This window comes from Schistocerca nitens, chromosome 6 (genome assembly GCF_023898315.1).
Source record: "Schistocerca nitens isolate TAMUIC-IGC-003100 chromosome 6, iqSchNite1.1, whole genome shotgun sequence".
Classification (NCBI taxonomy): domain Eukaryota; kingdom Metazoa; phylum Arthropoda; class Insecta; order Orthoptera; family Acrididae; genus Schistocerca; species Schistocerca nitens.
In genome coordinates, this window is record NC_064619.1 from 511,544,618 (window position 1) to 511,559,520 (window position 14,903).

At 38.8% G+C, this 14,903-nt stretch overlaps 1 protein-coding gene across 1 annotated transcript in view; it reads left to right on the forward strand.

The window, feature by feature from the left end:
* The window catches only part of LOC126263434 (spatacsin), a 351,500-nt gene extending 339,003 nt beyond the window's left edge, over positions 1 to 12,497 (forward strand). Inside the window, exon 35 of the mRNA XM_049960526.1 lies at positions 9,930 to 12,497. Coding sequence (XP_049816483.1) covers positions 9,930 to 10,137 — 208 coding nt within the window. The 3' untranslated portion in view covers positions 10,138 to 12,497. The remainder of the gene's footprint in view (positions 1 to 9,929) is intronic.
* Positions 12,498 to 14,903: the final 2,406 nt, after the last annotated feature.

Genomic DNA, 14,903 nt, shown 5'->3' on the forward strand with positions numbered 1-14,903 from the left:
GGACTTGGTAGATAAACAAAAACAGGTATTGTGCTACACTATAGCACGGCAGTTTTAAGTGGGGAGTGTTTTTAACTAGGTTTTGTGTAAGATATTGGTAGATGGATGGATGGATACGGTGTTATGGGCGCTCAACAGTGTAGTCTTTAGCGCCCGAATACTGATAGAGGTCAGGCCAACCATAGCAGACAATTGCAGAGTACACTATCAAATGCTTTTTGTACTCCAATTTGCTTTGTGTTGTGGAATTTTTTTTTCTTATTGTGAAGAGGTTAATCCTGGTGCATTGAATGCAACTCTCACCACATCAACAGGAATCAGCGATCCTGATGACTGTTATGTCAGTTTTGCTTTCGTGGAAGCACAGAATGCAGACATAGGATGGCAGTCTTTCCAGAGGGAGCAGGGACTTATTCCCCTGCACTGCTCCTCTCCCCTCAGGCAGTCTCAGTTCCCGTTTCTTGACAGCGGCAGCCAACTGCCACAATATACTGTCTGCATATAATGCATCACTGTCTTCACCAGACTGAAATGATAATATTATACATATGTGAAGCAGCTTTACTGAAAACAAGCATGAAGTTAATATTGTTTCTGGGGAGTGGGTGGGGATCGTAAAAAGTTACAACTCCTGAGCTGCATTCCAGTGACAGGACTATTTCATCCATCATATGCTTTACCTACTAGCTGTTTTCATATTTTGTGAATAGTTCTAATGAAATTAAATTGAGTTTTACTGATTTGTTTTTAAAAATGAATACTTGGAGCATATGCATCAATAAGCTCTTGAGAGTCATTTATGGAGACTGGTGTATTTGACCAGAAACAAGTTTGTACGAGAAAGATATACACTGATCAGACAGAACTTTATGACCACCGACCGACTATCAATATAAAACTGTCTAGGCAATAGCAGTATCACCTGGTGAGGAATGACTGCTAGTCAAACACATGCACGTAGTACCAGTGAGAATGCTGTCAGTGTGTAGAATGGGGAGTTTGACTGAGGGCAGATTGTGATGGCCTGGAGGCTTGACATGAGCATTTCTGAAACTGCATGACTTTTCAGTTGCTTGAAGAGTGCTGCAGTTTCTTCAAAATGTGGTGAAACCAATATCAAACCATGTCCAGAAGTCGTGGGGTGGGTGATCACTCTTCATTACAGATGCAGATGATGTAGGCTAGGAAGACTGGTAAAACAGGACAGGCGGTGAACAGCGGCGGTACTAACATCAGTCTTTAAAGCTGGGTAGAGTACAAGTGGGTCTTAACACACTGTGCACCAAACACTCCTAACGATGGGCCTCCACAGCTGATGACCCATGCATGTGCACGTGTTAACAACATGACGTCAGCAGCTACGAATGAAATTGGCATGTGACCATCGACACTGGATGTTGGCGCACTGGCAGAGCTTTGTATGGTCTGATGGATCCTGATACCCTCTTCATCATGCTGATGGGAGGGCATGAATCAATTGACTTCCAGGGGAACAACTCCTTGACATCTGTACTGCAGAACAAGCTGGTGGTAGCTCCATTATGCTCTGGGGAATATTCGTGTGGGCATCCATGGGTCCAGTGGAGCTTGTGCAAGGCACGATGATGGTCAGGGAGTATCGCCCACTGATTGCAGACCACGTACATCCCTTCATGACAATCATGTTTCCCAATGGCAGTGGCATTTTTCAACAAGATGATGCACCATTCACTAGGCCAGGAGTGTGATGGAGTGGTCGCCAGACCTGAATCGAATTGAATACATCTGGGATGTGATTGAATGTGGTGTCAGAGTTCATCATCCCCTTCCCCATAATTTACACGAATTAGGTGACTTGTGTGCATATGTGGTGCCAGCTCCCTCCAGCGACCTATCGAGGCCTCATTCCTTCCGTGGCCTGACATGTCGTCACTGTTATCCGTGCCAGAGGTGAACATACTGGCTGTTAGGTAGGTGGTTATAATGTTCTGGCTGATCAGTGTACATTGTTCTGAAATAATCTCGTTGTAAATTGAGATGTTTGAGTTTCTGATTGTTCTGATTTAACCAACTACTCGCTACTATGTTAAACTTTCATTCATATCATACCAGCTTCAACTTGTATGTACTCACCTTCTGTGCTGAGTACACTTATTATTAAATTTTTCCAAAACTGTAGGCGACAGTGTATCATTCAAAACTAAATCCATCTGCTAACGTTGCAGGGACTTAGCTTATTAGGTTAACCTAACATTTATCACATGACCATCACCCCTCACCCCCATGAACCATGGACCTTGCCATTGGTTGGGAGGTTGGCGTGCCTCAGCGATACAGATAGCCGTACCGTAGGTACAACCACAACGGAGGGGTATCTGTTGAGAGACTAGACAAACATGTGGCTCATGAAGAGGGGCAGCAGCCTTTTCAGTAGTTGCAGGGGCAATAGTCTGGATGATTGACTGATCCGGCCTTGTAACTCTAACCAAAACGGCCTTGCTGTGATGGTACTGAGAACGGCTGAAAGCAAGGGGAAACTAAAGCCGTAATTTTTCCCGAGGGCATGCAGCTATACTGTATGGTTAAATGATGATGGCGTACTCTTGGGTAAAATATTCTGGAGGTAAAATAGTCCCCCATTCAGATCTCCGGGCGGGGACTACCGTATTTACTCGAATCTAAGCCACACTTTTTTCCCGGTTTTTTTTTTTTTTTTTTTTTTTTTTTTTTTTTTTTTTTTTTTTTTTTTGTAATAAAAAAACCTCCTGTGGCTTAGAATCGAGTGCAAAGTAAGCGGGCCGGCCGCGGTGGTCTAGCGGTTCTGGCGCTGCAGTCCGGAACTGCGGGACTGCTACGGTCGCAGGTTCAAATCCTGCCTCGGGCATGGGTGTGTGTGATGTCCTTAGGTTAGTTAGGTTTAAGTAGTTCTAAGTTCTAGGGGACTTATGACCTAAGATGTTGAGTCCCATAGTGCTCAGAGCCATTTTTTGAACCAAAGTAAGCGGAAGTTATGAAAAATGTTGGTAGGTGCCGCCACAACTAACTTCTGCCGTCGAATATATGTAACGCTACACAGGCATGCTTTGCAGGCACAAAGATAAATACTGGTGCCAAAACCTCTTGAGTCAGTAAATAAATTAAAAAATAGGTGGAAGACGAGCTTCTTTCTCCACCCCGAGTTTCGTCCACTGCATTTTCATACATTATCCAACGAAGTAAACGAGCTTTTTTCTCCGCCCCGAGTTTCGACCACTGCATTTTCATACATTAACCAACGAAGTAAATACAAATTCCATATTGTTCATCTTCAAATGTAGCAGCATTTCGATGTACTATGAAAATCCTACTGGCAAGACTGTTTGGGATGTTTGTCAATATTGCCAACTCTATGTTATGTTCTGAATTTTTTCCTACCTGTGAGAAGAGATGGTTGCTAATAGGAACTTTTTAAGAATTGTGAATCACATGCAGTATTCTCTTCACCATAAGAATAATACAAATATAAACATTTTGCCATGTATTCTTTTGTGTTTGCTGCTATCTCATTTAAATCCTGTCTGCCTAATAAACTACGAAACTAGTGTGAGACAACAGCAAACGTGGAAGAATATACATATCATGTCATGTTTATATTCGTATTATTCTTATGCCTAATAGTGATACAGTCAGAAATGAAGCATGGCAATTGACTAGATTTTTAAATCTAAGATGACTAATTTCTGTGCAGAATGTAATGAACAAAAGAGGCGTCTGCAAAGATTTTCAAACGGCGAAAAATTTTAGCTAAACTCTCGTTCAGAACATCTTCTATCATACACAGTCTATTATTTGGTTCTTGTTGGTCATTATCAAAGAAAGCAACAGTGTAAGTAACAACAAATAGCAGTCTCTTGCCATGGTTTCGCTAATGAGACAATTCCTCTCTTTTTTTTATCGTAAGCGGCGGTAGCGCGCACAAAAGCAAGCCATGCCGCGAGCGGCGACAGGTCGTAAACACACATTATCAGAATGCGACAAACAATGCGTGACACAGTACAATAATGCATTTTCAGCTTAGAATGACGTAAACACCTACAACAAAGAGAACAGCACTTATCAGATCAAAGAAAAATAAGCAATCGATTCAAACCAGACGAAGCATGTGAAAAAGGAAGGGTTCCCGTATAAATACGGACGGAGCGCCTGACGCCTAGCAATGGCTACCTGGTAAAGCTTAACTGCCAAGCTTACGACTCGAACCAAACTACTGTAGCTGAATTGTCATTCATTCGAACTAAATTGTGTCTCATATTACAATGGACCAACTTTGTTTCGATTTGGAGGTGTGGCCTAAAACTTTTCTCTCCTTGGAATTTCGAGTCTCAAATTTCAGATGTGGCTTAGATTCGGGAAATTTTTTTTTCCTTGATTTCGAGTCTCATTTTTCAGGTGCAGCTTAGATTCGAGCGCGGCTTAGATTCGAGTAAATATGGTACTCAGGAGGACATTGTTATCAGGAGAAAGAAAACACATTCTACGGGTCGGAGCATGGAATGTCAGATCCCTTAATCGGGCAGGTAGGTTAGAAAATTTAAAAAGGGAAATGGATAGGTTAAAGTTAGATATAGTGGGAATTAGTGAAGTTCGGTGGCAGGAGGAACAAGAGTTCTGGTCATGTGAATCCATTGTTATAAATACGAAATCAAATAGAGGTAATGCAGGAGTAGGTTTAATAATGAATAAAAAAAATAGGAATGCGGGTAAGCTACTACAAACAGCATAGTGAACGCATTATTGTGGCCAAGATAGATACAATACACATGCCTACCACAGTAGTACAAGTTTATATGCCAACTAGCTCCCCAGATGACAAAGAGGTTGATGAAATGTATGATGAGATAAAAGAAATTATTCAGATAGTGAAGAGAGACGAAAATTTAATAGTCATGAGTGACTGGAATTCGATATTAGGAAAAGATAGAGAAGGAAACGTAGTAGGTGAATATGGATGGGGGTAAAGTTGCTGTCCATGCTTCAGCACGGCTTTAGAAAGCATTGCTCCTGTGAAACGCAACTCGCCCTTTTATCACATGATATCTTGCGAACCATGGATGAAGGGTATCAGACGGATGCCATATTCCTTGACTTCCAGAAAGCGTTTCATTCGGTGCCCCACTGCAGACTCCTAACTAAGGTACGAGCATATGTGATTGTTTCCCAAGTGTGTGAGTGGCTCGAAGACTTCTTAAGTAATAGAACACAGTACATTGTCCTCAATGGTGAGTGTTCATCGGAGGTGAGGATATCGTCTGGAGTGCCCCAGGGAAGTGTGGCAGGTCCGCTGTTGTTTTCTATCTACATAAATGATCTTTTGGATAGGGTAGATAGCAATGTGTGGCTGTTAGCTGATGATGCTGTGGTGTACGGGAAGGTCTCGTCGTTGAGTGACTGTAGGAGGATACAAGATAACTTGGACAGGATTTGTGATTGGTGTTAAGAATGGCAGCTAACTCTAAATATAGATAAATGTAAATTAATGCAGATGAATAGGTTCAAAAATGGTTCAGATGGCTCTGAGCACTATGGGACTTAACATCTATGGTCATCAGTCCCCTAGAACTTAGAACTACTTAAACCTAACTAACCTATGGACATCACACAACACCCAGTCATCACGAGGCAGAGAAAATCCCTGTCCCCCCCGGGAATCGAATACGGGCGCGGGAAGCGAGAACGCTACCACACGACCACGAGCTGCGGACACAGATGAATAGGAAAAAGAATCCTGTAATGTTTGAATACTCCATTAGTAGTGTAGCGCTTGACAGAGTCACATCGATTAAATATTTGGGCGTAACATTGCAGAGCAATGTGAAGTAGGACAAGCAGGTAATGGCAGTTGTGGGGAAGGCGGATAGTCATCTTCGGTTCATTGGTAGAATTTTGGGAAGATGTGGTTCATCTGTAAAGGAGACCGCTTATAAAACACTAATATGAGTTATTCTTCAGTACTGCTCGAGCGTTTGGGATCCCTATCAGGTCGGATTGAGGGAGGACATAGAAGCAATTCAGAGGCGGGCTGCTAGATTTGTTACTGGTAGGTTTGATCATCACGCGAGTATTACGAAAATGCTTCAGGAACTCGGGTGGGAGTCTCTAGAGGAAAGGAGGCGTTCTTTTCGTGAATCGCTACTGAGGAAATTTAGGGAACCAGAATTTGAGGCTGACTGCAGTACAGTTTTACTGCCGCCAACTTACATTTCACGGAAAGACCACAAAGATAAGATAAGAGAGATTAGGGCTCGTACAGAGGCATGTAGACAGTCATTTTTCCCTCATTCTGTTTGGGAGTGGAACAGGGATAGAAGGTGCTAGTTGTGGTATGAGGTACCCTCCGCCACGCACCGTATGGTGGATTGCGGCGTATGTATGTAGATGTAGATGTAGATGTTGATGTAGATGTTTGTAGACTTAGAGAAAGCTTTTGTCAATGTTGACTGGAATACTCTCTTTCAAATTTTGAAGGTGGCAGGGGTAAAATACAGGGAGCAATAGGCTATTTACAATTTGTACATAAACCAGATGGCAGTTATAAGAGTCAAGGGGCATGAAAGGGAAGCAGTGGTTGGGAAGGGAGTGAGACAGGGTTGTAGCCTATCCCTGATGTTATTCAATCTGCATGTTGAGCAAGCACTAAAGGAAACAAAAGAAAAATTCGGAGTAGGTATTAAAATCCATGGAGAAGAAATAAAAACTTTTAGGTTCACCGATGACATTGTAATTCTGTCAGAGACAGCAAAGGACCTGGAAGAGCAGCTGAGTGGAATGGACAGTGTCTTGAAAGGAGGATATAAGATGAACATTAACTAAAGCAAAACAATTATAATGGAATGTAGTTGAATTAAGTCGGGTGATGCTGAGGGAATTAGATTAGGAAATGAGACACTTAAAGTAGTAAATGAGTTTTGCTATTTGGGGAGCAAAATAACTAATGATGGTCAAAGTAGAGAGGATATAAAATGTAGAATGGCAATGGCAAGGAAAGTGTTTCTGAAGAAGAGAAATTTGTTAACCTCGAGTTTAGATGTAAGTGTCAGGAAGTCGTTTCTGAAAGTATTTGTATGGAGTGTAACCATGTATGGAAGTGAAACATGGACAATAAATACTTTAGACAAGAAGAGAATAGAAGCTTTCGAAATGTGGTGCTATAGAAGAATGCCGAAGATTAGATGGGTAGATCACATAACTAATGAGGAGGTGTTGAATAGAATTGGAGAGAAAAGAAATTTGTGGCACAACTTGACTAGAAGAATGGATCGGTTGGTAGGGCATATTCTGAGGCATCAAGGGATCACCAATTTAGTATTGGAGGGCAGCGTGGAGGGTAAAAATCGTATAGGGAGACCAAGAGATGAATACACTAAACAGATTCAGAAGGATAGAGGTTGCAGTTGGTACTGGGAGATGATGAAGCTTGCACAGGATAGAGTAGCATGGAGAGCTGCATCGAACCAGTCTCTGGACTGTAGACCACAACAACAACAACAACAACAACATTTCTCAGGTGGTATGTGATTCAGGATATAACAGTTGATGAAACACTAGACCTGTCAGCATAAATTTCTTACCTCTCAAAAAAAGGAGAATGATTGGAGAACGTTTGTCTATGAAAGAGTGCCTAATATTGAAATAGTGACATCAGATTAGAGAGGAACATTTTAGAAGCAATAAATAGCAGATAAAGCAGATACTTGTAATGACAAGGATATGTTGAATTAGAAGAGGAGGCAATACACAAATTATCAGCAGGACAGAGAAAACTAAGAAGATAATTCAAGGCTGACAAGACAAGTGCAGTTTTTACAATGTTATTATTCTCAGAAAAAAAGGGCTCTAAGTACTATGGGACATAACATCTAAGGTCATCAGTCCCTAACCAATTTAAGGACTTCACACACATCCACGCCCTAGGCAGGATTCAAACCTGCGGCCGTAGCAGCAGTGTGGTTCCAGGTTGCAGGAACCGCTTGGCCACAGTGGCTGGCTTTTTATTCTTGTGGATTTAAGTAAAGATGAATGATTAGATGTGTCACATCACTTAATAATTATGGCTGCGTAGACAGTGGAAGATTGTTCTCTTCCTTTCCTTTGACTTCTGTGTCTGCTGTTTTACAATGACATGTCTCAGACCACATCTTTGGTTTCCAGTTCTTGGTTACAATAAACTGAAATCAATTCAGTAACACTAGACTGTGACTCAATTAAACCATTTACATTCTTTTATAGCACAAAACTTCCAATCTCCTTTGAGCAGTTTTGCGAAAGTACACTTTACATAGTAACATGCTTCATTAATAACAAACATTCTGCCCTCATTGGGTACTCTAATAAGTGGTTCCCCAACTCCCAACATCACATATATATGTCATTTATTTGTAAAATGTAATTTTACTTTGATTTAACAGTTGATGAAACACAAGACCTGTCAGCAGAAAGTTTTAACAAAATGTAAATAATTTAGAAGTAAATGAAACAACAGACCAAATATTAGATGCATTGAGTCATTGACAGGCACACAGTCAAGAGTGACAACTTCACTAGCTTTCAGACAAATCTTTTTTCTTTTTTGAAGTTATAGTCAAGTCCTTATTCTTCTGGTGTGCGTGTGTGTGTGTGTGTGTGTGTGTGTGAGAGAGAGAGAGAGAGAGAGAGAGAGAGAGAGAGACAGACAGACAGACAGACTTCTGGTCTTGTTTGTCAACTGTAGAATTGTGAATAGGCTGGCTAGAGATCAGTGACCAACATCAGGGCAATGACCCAAAAATTATTGTAGCTGTCTTTTTTTTATGCTAAACAGTATACTATTTCATACTGGGAAATTGGTGCTCTCATTCCGAACTTATATTGTGGAGAATTCTAACCTTTTTTGCCTGTAAACACAATTAATCAGAGCAATCACTTGAAAATTAACTATTTAACTACCTTCTGGAGAGTAGCATGATTTATTTACATATGTGGAAGGCCAAGAAAATCTTTATGTATTTTGACGTATCTGTGTGATAAGCAAGCTGAAGCATTTGGGTTGATATCTGGCATCCTCCAGAAGCTAGGTTAAAGCTCTGCTCCAATATTTAACATCCTTAGGTCGATCAACTTTTCCTGAATGTATCTGATTTTTTAGATTTCAATTTGCATAAAAATGGTCTTCCTTTCTGTGGATCACTCCCTTGCTATAATCCATGTTGTAGTTTACTTGAATCTTATTATAGCCATAGCAGCAAATGTTTGATGTTGAATGAATACAGTGACTAAATGATCAGTCAGATGTAATAGCTATTAGATCACTGCTGAGAATTTTAAAGTAAACGCAATGTCTGTTTTGATATAATCTCTTTTTCCCCCTTTGTATAAATGTTATTATTTCAGAATCCTCATCATTAATATCATTTTCCATCCTCTAATTGTTTGTATGTGAAGCATGAAACTAGATCTCATAGAAGCATCTTCTTTCAAAAGATGGGTTCTTTCAATGAGCAAATAGAAATTATTCGAGAGGTAAAGAAAAAACTGACTTGTGTAGGTAAAATGAGAAATATCTATGAGAGATTCCTTTATATAATAAAAGGAAGAAAAAAGACTGAGTATTAAAAGGGTTAGATGTGCAATTATTTAGTGTGGTTAAGACTCAGGTCAAAAGACAGCCTTAAGATCAAGTTAAGTGGAAGATAAACAACAAAGCAGTATGTCATTTTATTGTTTCCATTGACTGTAATTTAACAGCAAAAATACATATCTCTTGTACAGTAACAGAATGACTTCTTCTGTGACTTTCTGCAGGCTTGTATAAATTCAATGTATTGTTACTTGTGTTATTGTTCTGGAATTTCATGACAAGTCATTGTGTGATTTTTTTTTTTTTTAGTTCCATGGAATATTTGGTTTTCCTAGATATTCTTTTTTTCTGGTTTCAGATTCCAGATGGAGCCAAATGTGACACAGGACATGGCACAAGAAATGAAAAAATTCATTTTACATGCTCCTAGTGTTGAAGTCAAATATCGAATTGCCAGTCAGCTGGGATTCAAAGACATTATTCAGAGTCTTCTTAATGGGCCTGAGGTAGCATATCTGAAAGACACTATATGGAGAAAAGGTTTTAGAAGACATAATGTTCTATAAGATTGGCAAGAATTTTATGATCAATTATTGTGCATGTCACAGACTTCCTGTTGCCAGGATAAGATATTACCATTACTGACCCATATTATTTTATAAATTATTTATTCTTTATTTAACGTGACACAGAAAGCCATTTACCTAGAGAAATAACTAGTCATCTCTCACCTAACATAGCGACATTTGTGCTAGATATCTAATTTCCTGTTTACAGTATTCATAATTGGGTCTGCAGGATAAACTGTGCCCTCATACTTGATTTTCAATTCTGCTAATACCAAACACAAGAGTTTTTGTTTACTTTAAACAGTAAAAGCAATTTAACATTATTTGTGGGCATGCAGACCAATACCTTTAAGATGAAAGTTTTAAGTCATCAGTATGCACATAAAAAAAGTACAACCATTCTTGTTCAAAGCAAGGTGTGCTACCATAAGTTTATAACTTAACAATGAGTCAACTATACTTGCATGTGTTTCCCATGTGTTAACACTTCATTTTTAAAGTTAGCGCAGGTCTCTTCTCTCAAGAAATGTTTCCTATTAGAACAATATTGTGAAAGGATAGCTGCTACTCATCATGTAGTGGAGATGCTGACTCACAGATAGGCACAAGAAAAAGACTTCGGAGATGGAACATACATATACACGTTCACACAAATGAAACTCACAAGCACATGATTGCAATCTCTGGCTGCTGAGGCCACGGTGGCCAGAGACCATGGCCATGTGTGAGTGTGTGAGTTGCATTTTCATGAATATGTGTGTGTATGTTCTATCTCCAATGAAGGCCTTGTTGGCCGAAAGCTCATTTTCTGACAGTCTTTTTGTTGTGTTTATCTGTAACTCAGCATCTGTGCTATACGGTGAGTAGCAACTATCCTTTTCATAATACTGTTACATTCCAACCTGGATTTTCTTTTAGAACATTTGCTTTTTAAGGAAATTATATTTCAAATGATATGAAGTAAAGCACATTATAAATATTTGTTAAAATATTACTTACTCTGACTTTAATATCACCCTGGTTCCCTTTTATTACAAAACAAATTCGCCGGGTGGTATGAACAGGACAAGAGAAACACTTGTTTTCCAGAATGAATATATAGGTAATTTTAATAATAATTTTAATGACAGATATTTTAGTTTAAATCTAAATATGAACATTTTATAGTACAGTGTTTGTAATTGACATTCCAATAACGTTATGTAATTTTATTTTCTTATTTCATGTAAGGCATCACATTTTATAATCAATACACTGAAAAGTAACCACATTTGTGTACAAAAATTTTTTACCTGGTGTAAAAGTTTAGTTTGTATGATTAGATACTCAAGTATGTTATTTACATCACTTTAAAATATATGTGTATGCTACACAAGACATTTAAACATTGTTTAACATTATGAAGCAGTGAATACTGTCTACTACTCATATGGAATGCTGTGACAGGCTTTTCACAAATAATGAAAAGAAAAGTGAAGGGGTGAATCATTCACTCCTATATATTTAAGAATAGTGGTTTGGTGTGTGTATATGCACCACACTGAAACTAGGAAGATACTGTTTTGGTTGACTTAAATATAACTTCTGCTTATCCAGTGCAATAGACTAAAAGGGAAGGCAGACATGTTAATAGTGCTGAAAATGTTTGTGAGGATGTTTCAGTACTTTAATTCATTGTGCTCAATGTTATGTCCCACTTCATACTTTATGTAACCATATGAAAATATCAAAAATTGGTAACATTGTGAAAGTAATTTCATCAGCAGCACCCAGATTTTAATCATCAAGCTGTATGATAGTTTTGTTAATTTCTTGGAGTTATGCAGCAATACCCTCTTGACAACAGATGTGGTATTACAATTACCAACAGCTTGTGGTTTCTTATTACAAGCTTCTGTACTTCAAATAGTTAGTAAGTTAGGAGAACAAAACTTTATACGCACAACAGTCAACTATGCATGCTGTGCCTTGTGCTATATTATTGTGATAAAATGATAATTAAGTGCCTTAATTTCAAAAGTGTCTGAATAACAACAACATTGAACAACAGTATTGTACTGAATTCAAATATTGTACTGAAAAATCAAATATTCCATGTTCCTATTAGTGTTTAGTGAACTATAAATAAATACTTATGAATCTCCAAATAGTTTGTGTATACTGTTTTATACATTTATGTTATTAAGAAAGATTATGAGAGTGTTGCAAAAGTTCTAAAACACATAGACCAAAAATATGTATCTCCAAAAAGCTGTATTTTATAATAAATAATTATATCTTATTATTTGGTATCATCACTTTGAAATTGGTGTATTCTCGTATAAGTAAAATAAGGAAAGGCAACCATCAGCTACAGTGAATCGATGCTTGGAGCACAGAAACACATAACAGAAAACAGCATTCACACCAGCTTTTGAACACTAACTCTTTTTCAAACAAAAGTACACACATTCACACACAGAAACCATTACTGTTTTCATATAAAATTTGCTGCAATATATCTCATTTCTCCCCATATTTGCATAGAAGTTTTTACATTTGAAACAAATTTCTATTCAGTCACAAAACGTATCTTTGTTGTGAATATTAGTTAAACAATGTTTCACCATGTTTTGCATAAATGTGCAATGGCAACCATGGATGGTCTTTTCTCACCTTATGTGTTCATTGGTCGCACATTGTGGAAACATCTTCATTTGCTACAATCTTTCCATTCAGTAATGAGCTTGTGCGTGTCCATCTGGTGCCTTTTTCAAACAGTATTTCCTTTTGTTCCAAATGTAAGACTAATAAGATAATGCAGTCTTTTAGATAATTGCACATAAACATTTGCAGTACCAGACCAGACAGACAGTAAATAACATAATAGTTATATAATTTTGGTAAGTAGAAAATGATTACCAATTTTTTGATTCAGAGGAAAAATAATGGAGGGATGGGAATACTTTTATTGAAGTGTAAGTTATTACATATACATTTCATGGAAAAAGAAATAAATAAATTAAAACTTAATGGATGACAAGAGAGAATTGTCACAAGACTAATTATTGAAAGATAACAGACAGTAACATACTAGTTAGTTTTGGATTCACAGGAATATGAAAAAAATATCACGAAAAAAGCTAAATCCAAAAATAAGGGCAGTTTAGTCATCTACAACTACTGAAAAAATGAGAAGTACAAGTAAAGAAACTGGTATAGGCATGCATATTCAAATACAGAGATAAGAAAACAGGCAGAGTACAATGCGGCGGTCGGCAACACCTGTATAGGACAACAAGTGTCTGGCACAGTTGTTAGATTGGTTACTGCTGCTACAATGGCAGGTTATCAAAATTTAATGAACTGTAAATAAATACTTACAAATCTCCAAGTAGTTGTTTGAACATGGTGTTATACTTGGCGCACAAGCAATGGGGCACAGCATCTCTGAGGTAGCAATGAAGTAGGGATTTCCTCATACAACCATTTCATGAGTGTTCCGTGAATATCAGGAATTTGGTAAAACATCAAATCTCCGTCATCGCTGCGGCTGGCAAAAGATCCTGCAAGAACGGGACCAACGACAACTGAAGGGAATCGTTCGGTGTGACAGAAGTGCAACCCTTTCACATATTGCTGCAGATTTCTGTGCTGGGCTATCAACAAGTGCCAGTGCGTGAACCATTCAATGAAACAGTATCAATATGGGCTTTTGGAGCCGAAGGCCGACTCGAGTATTCTTGATGACTGCACGACACAAAGCTTTACACCGCACCTGAGCCCGTCAACACCGACATTGCACTTTTGATGACTGGAAACATGTTGCCTGGTCAGATGAGTCTCCTTTCAAGTTGTATCAAGTGGATGGATGTGTATGGGTATGGAGATAACCTCATGAGTTCATGAACCCTATATGTCAGCAGGGGTCCATTCAAGCTGATGGAGGCTCTGTAATGGTGTGGGGTATGTGCAATTGGAGTGACATGGGACCCCCAATATGTCTAGATAATACTCTGACAGGTGACACATACGTAAGCATCCTGTCTGATCACCTGTATCCATTCTTGTCCATTGTGCATTCCGATGGACTTGAGCAATTCCAGCAGGACAATGCAACACCTCACACATCTAGAATTGCTACAGAGTGGCCCCAGGAACACTCTTCTGAGTTTAAACACTTCTGCTGGCCACCTAACTCTCCAGAGATGAAAGTTATTGAGTATATCTGGGATGTCTTGCGACGTGCTGTTCAGAAGAGATCCCCATCCCCTCGTACGCCTGTGGATTTATGGACAGCCCTACAGGATTCATAGTGTCAGTTCCCTCAAGCACTATGTCAGTCATTAGTTGAGTCCATGCCATATCTTGTTGCAGCACTTCTGCGTGCTTGTGAGTGCCCTACACAATATTAGGCAGGTGTACCAGTTTCTTTGCCTCTTCAGTGTAGTATGATTACAGCACAGTGGTACTTATGTTTTTCTGTTAGGTTTCCTGAAATATGGCATGTTAGAGGTAAACGAACGGTCAACAGGTATGGGTAAGGAACCTTGATGATTTTGTTGAGACTGAACAGATGTCAAAGTGCTAATCTACGAAGTTTGGGGAGGATTTTTTCTTATGTTCATCTCTTATTTATACATTAATCAAGAAAGAAATTACAGTGGTATAAAAGGAGACTGTCTGATTACCATTTAAAACAACATTGAGTTACCAGGGAGAAGTCTTATACCTTGATGCATTGATGCTGAGGTTGTCTTCAACCTAGGCAGCCCAACAGATCG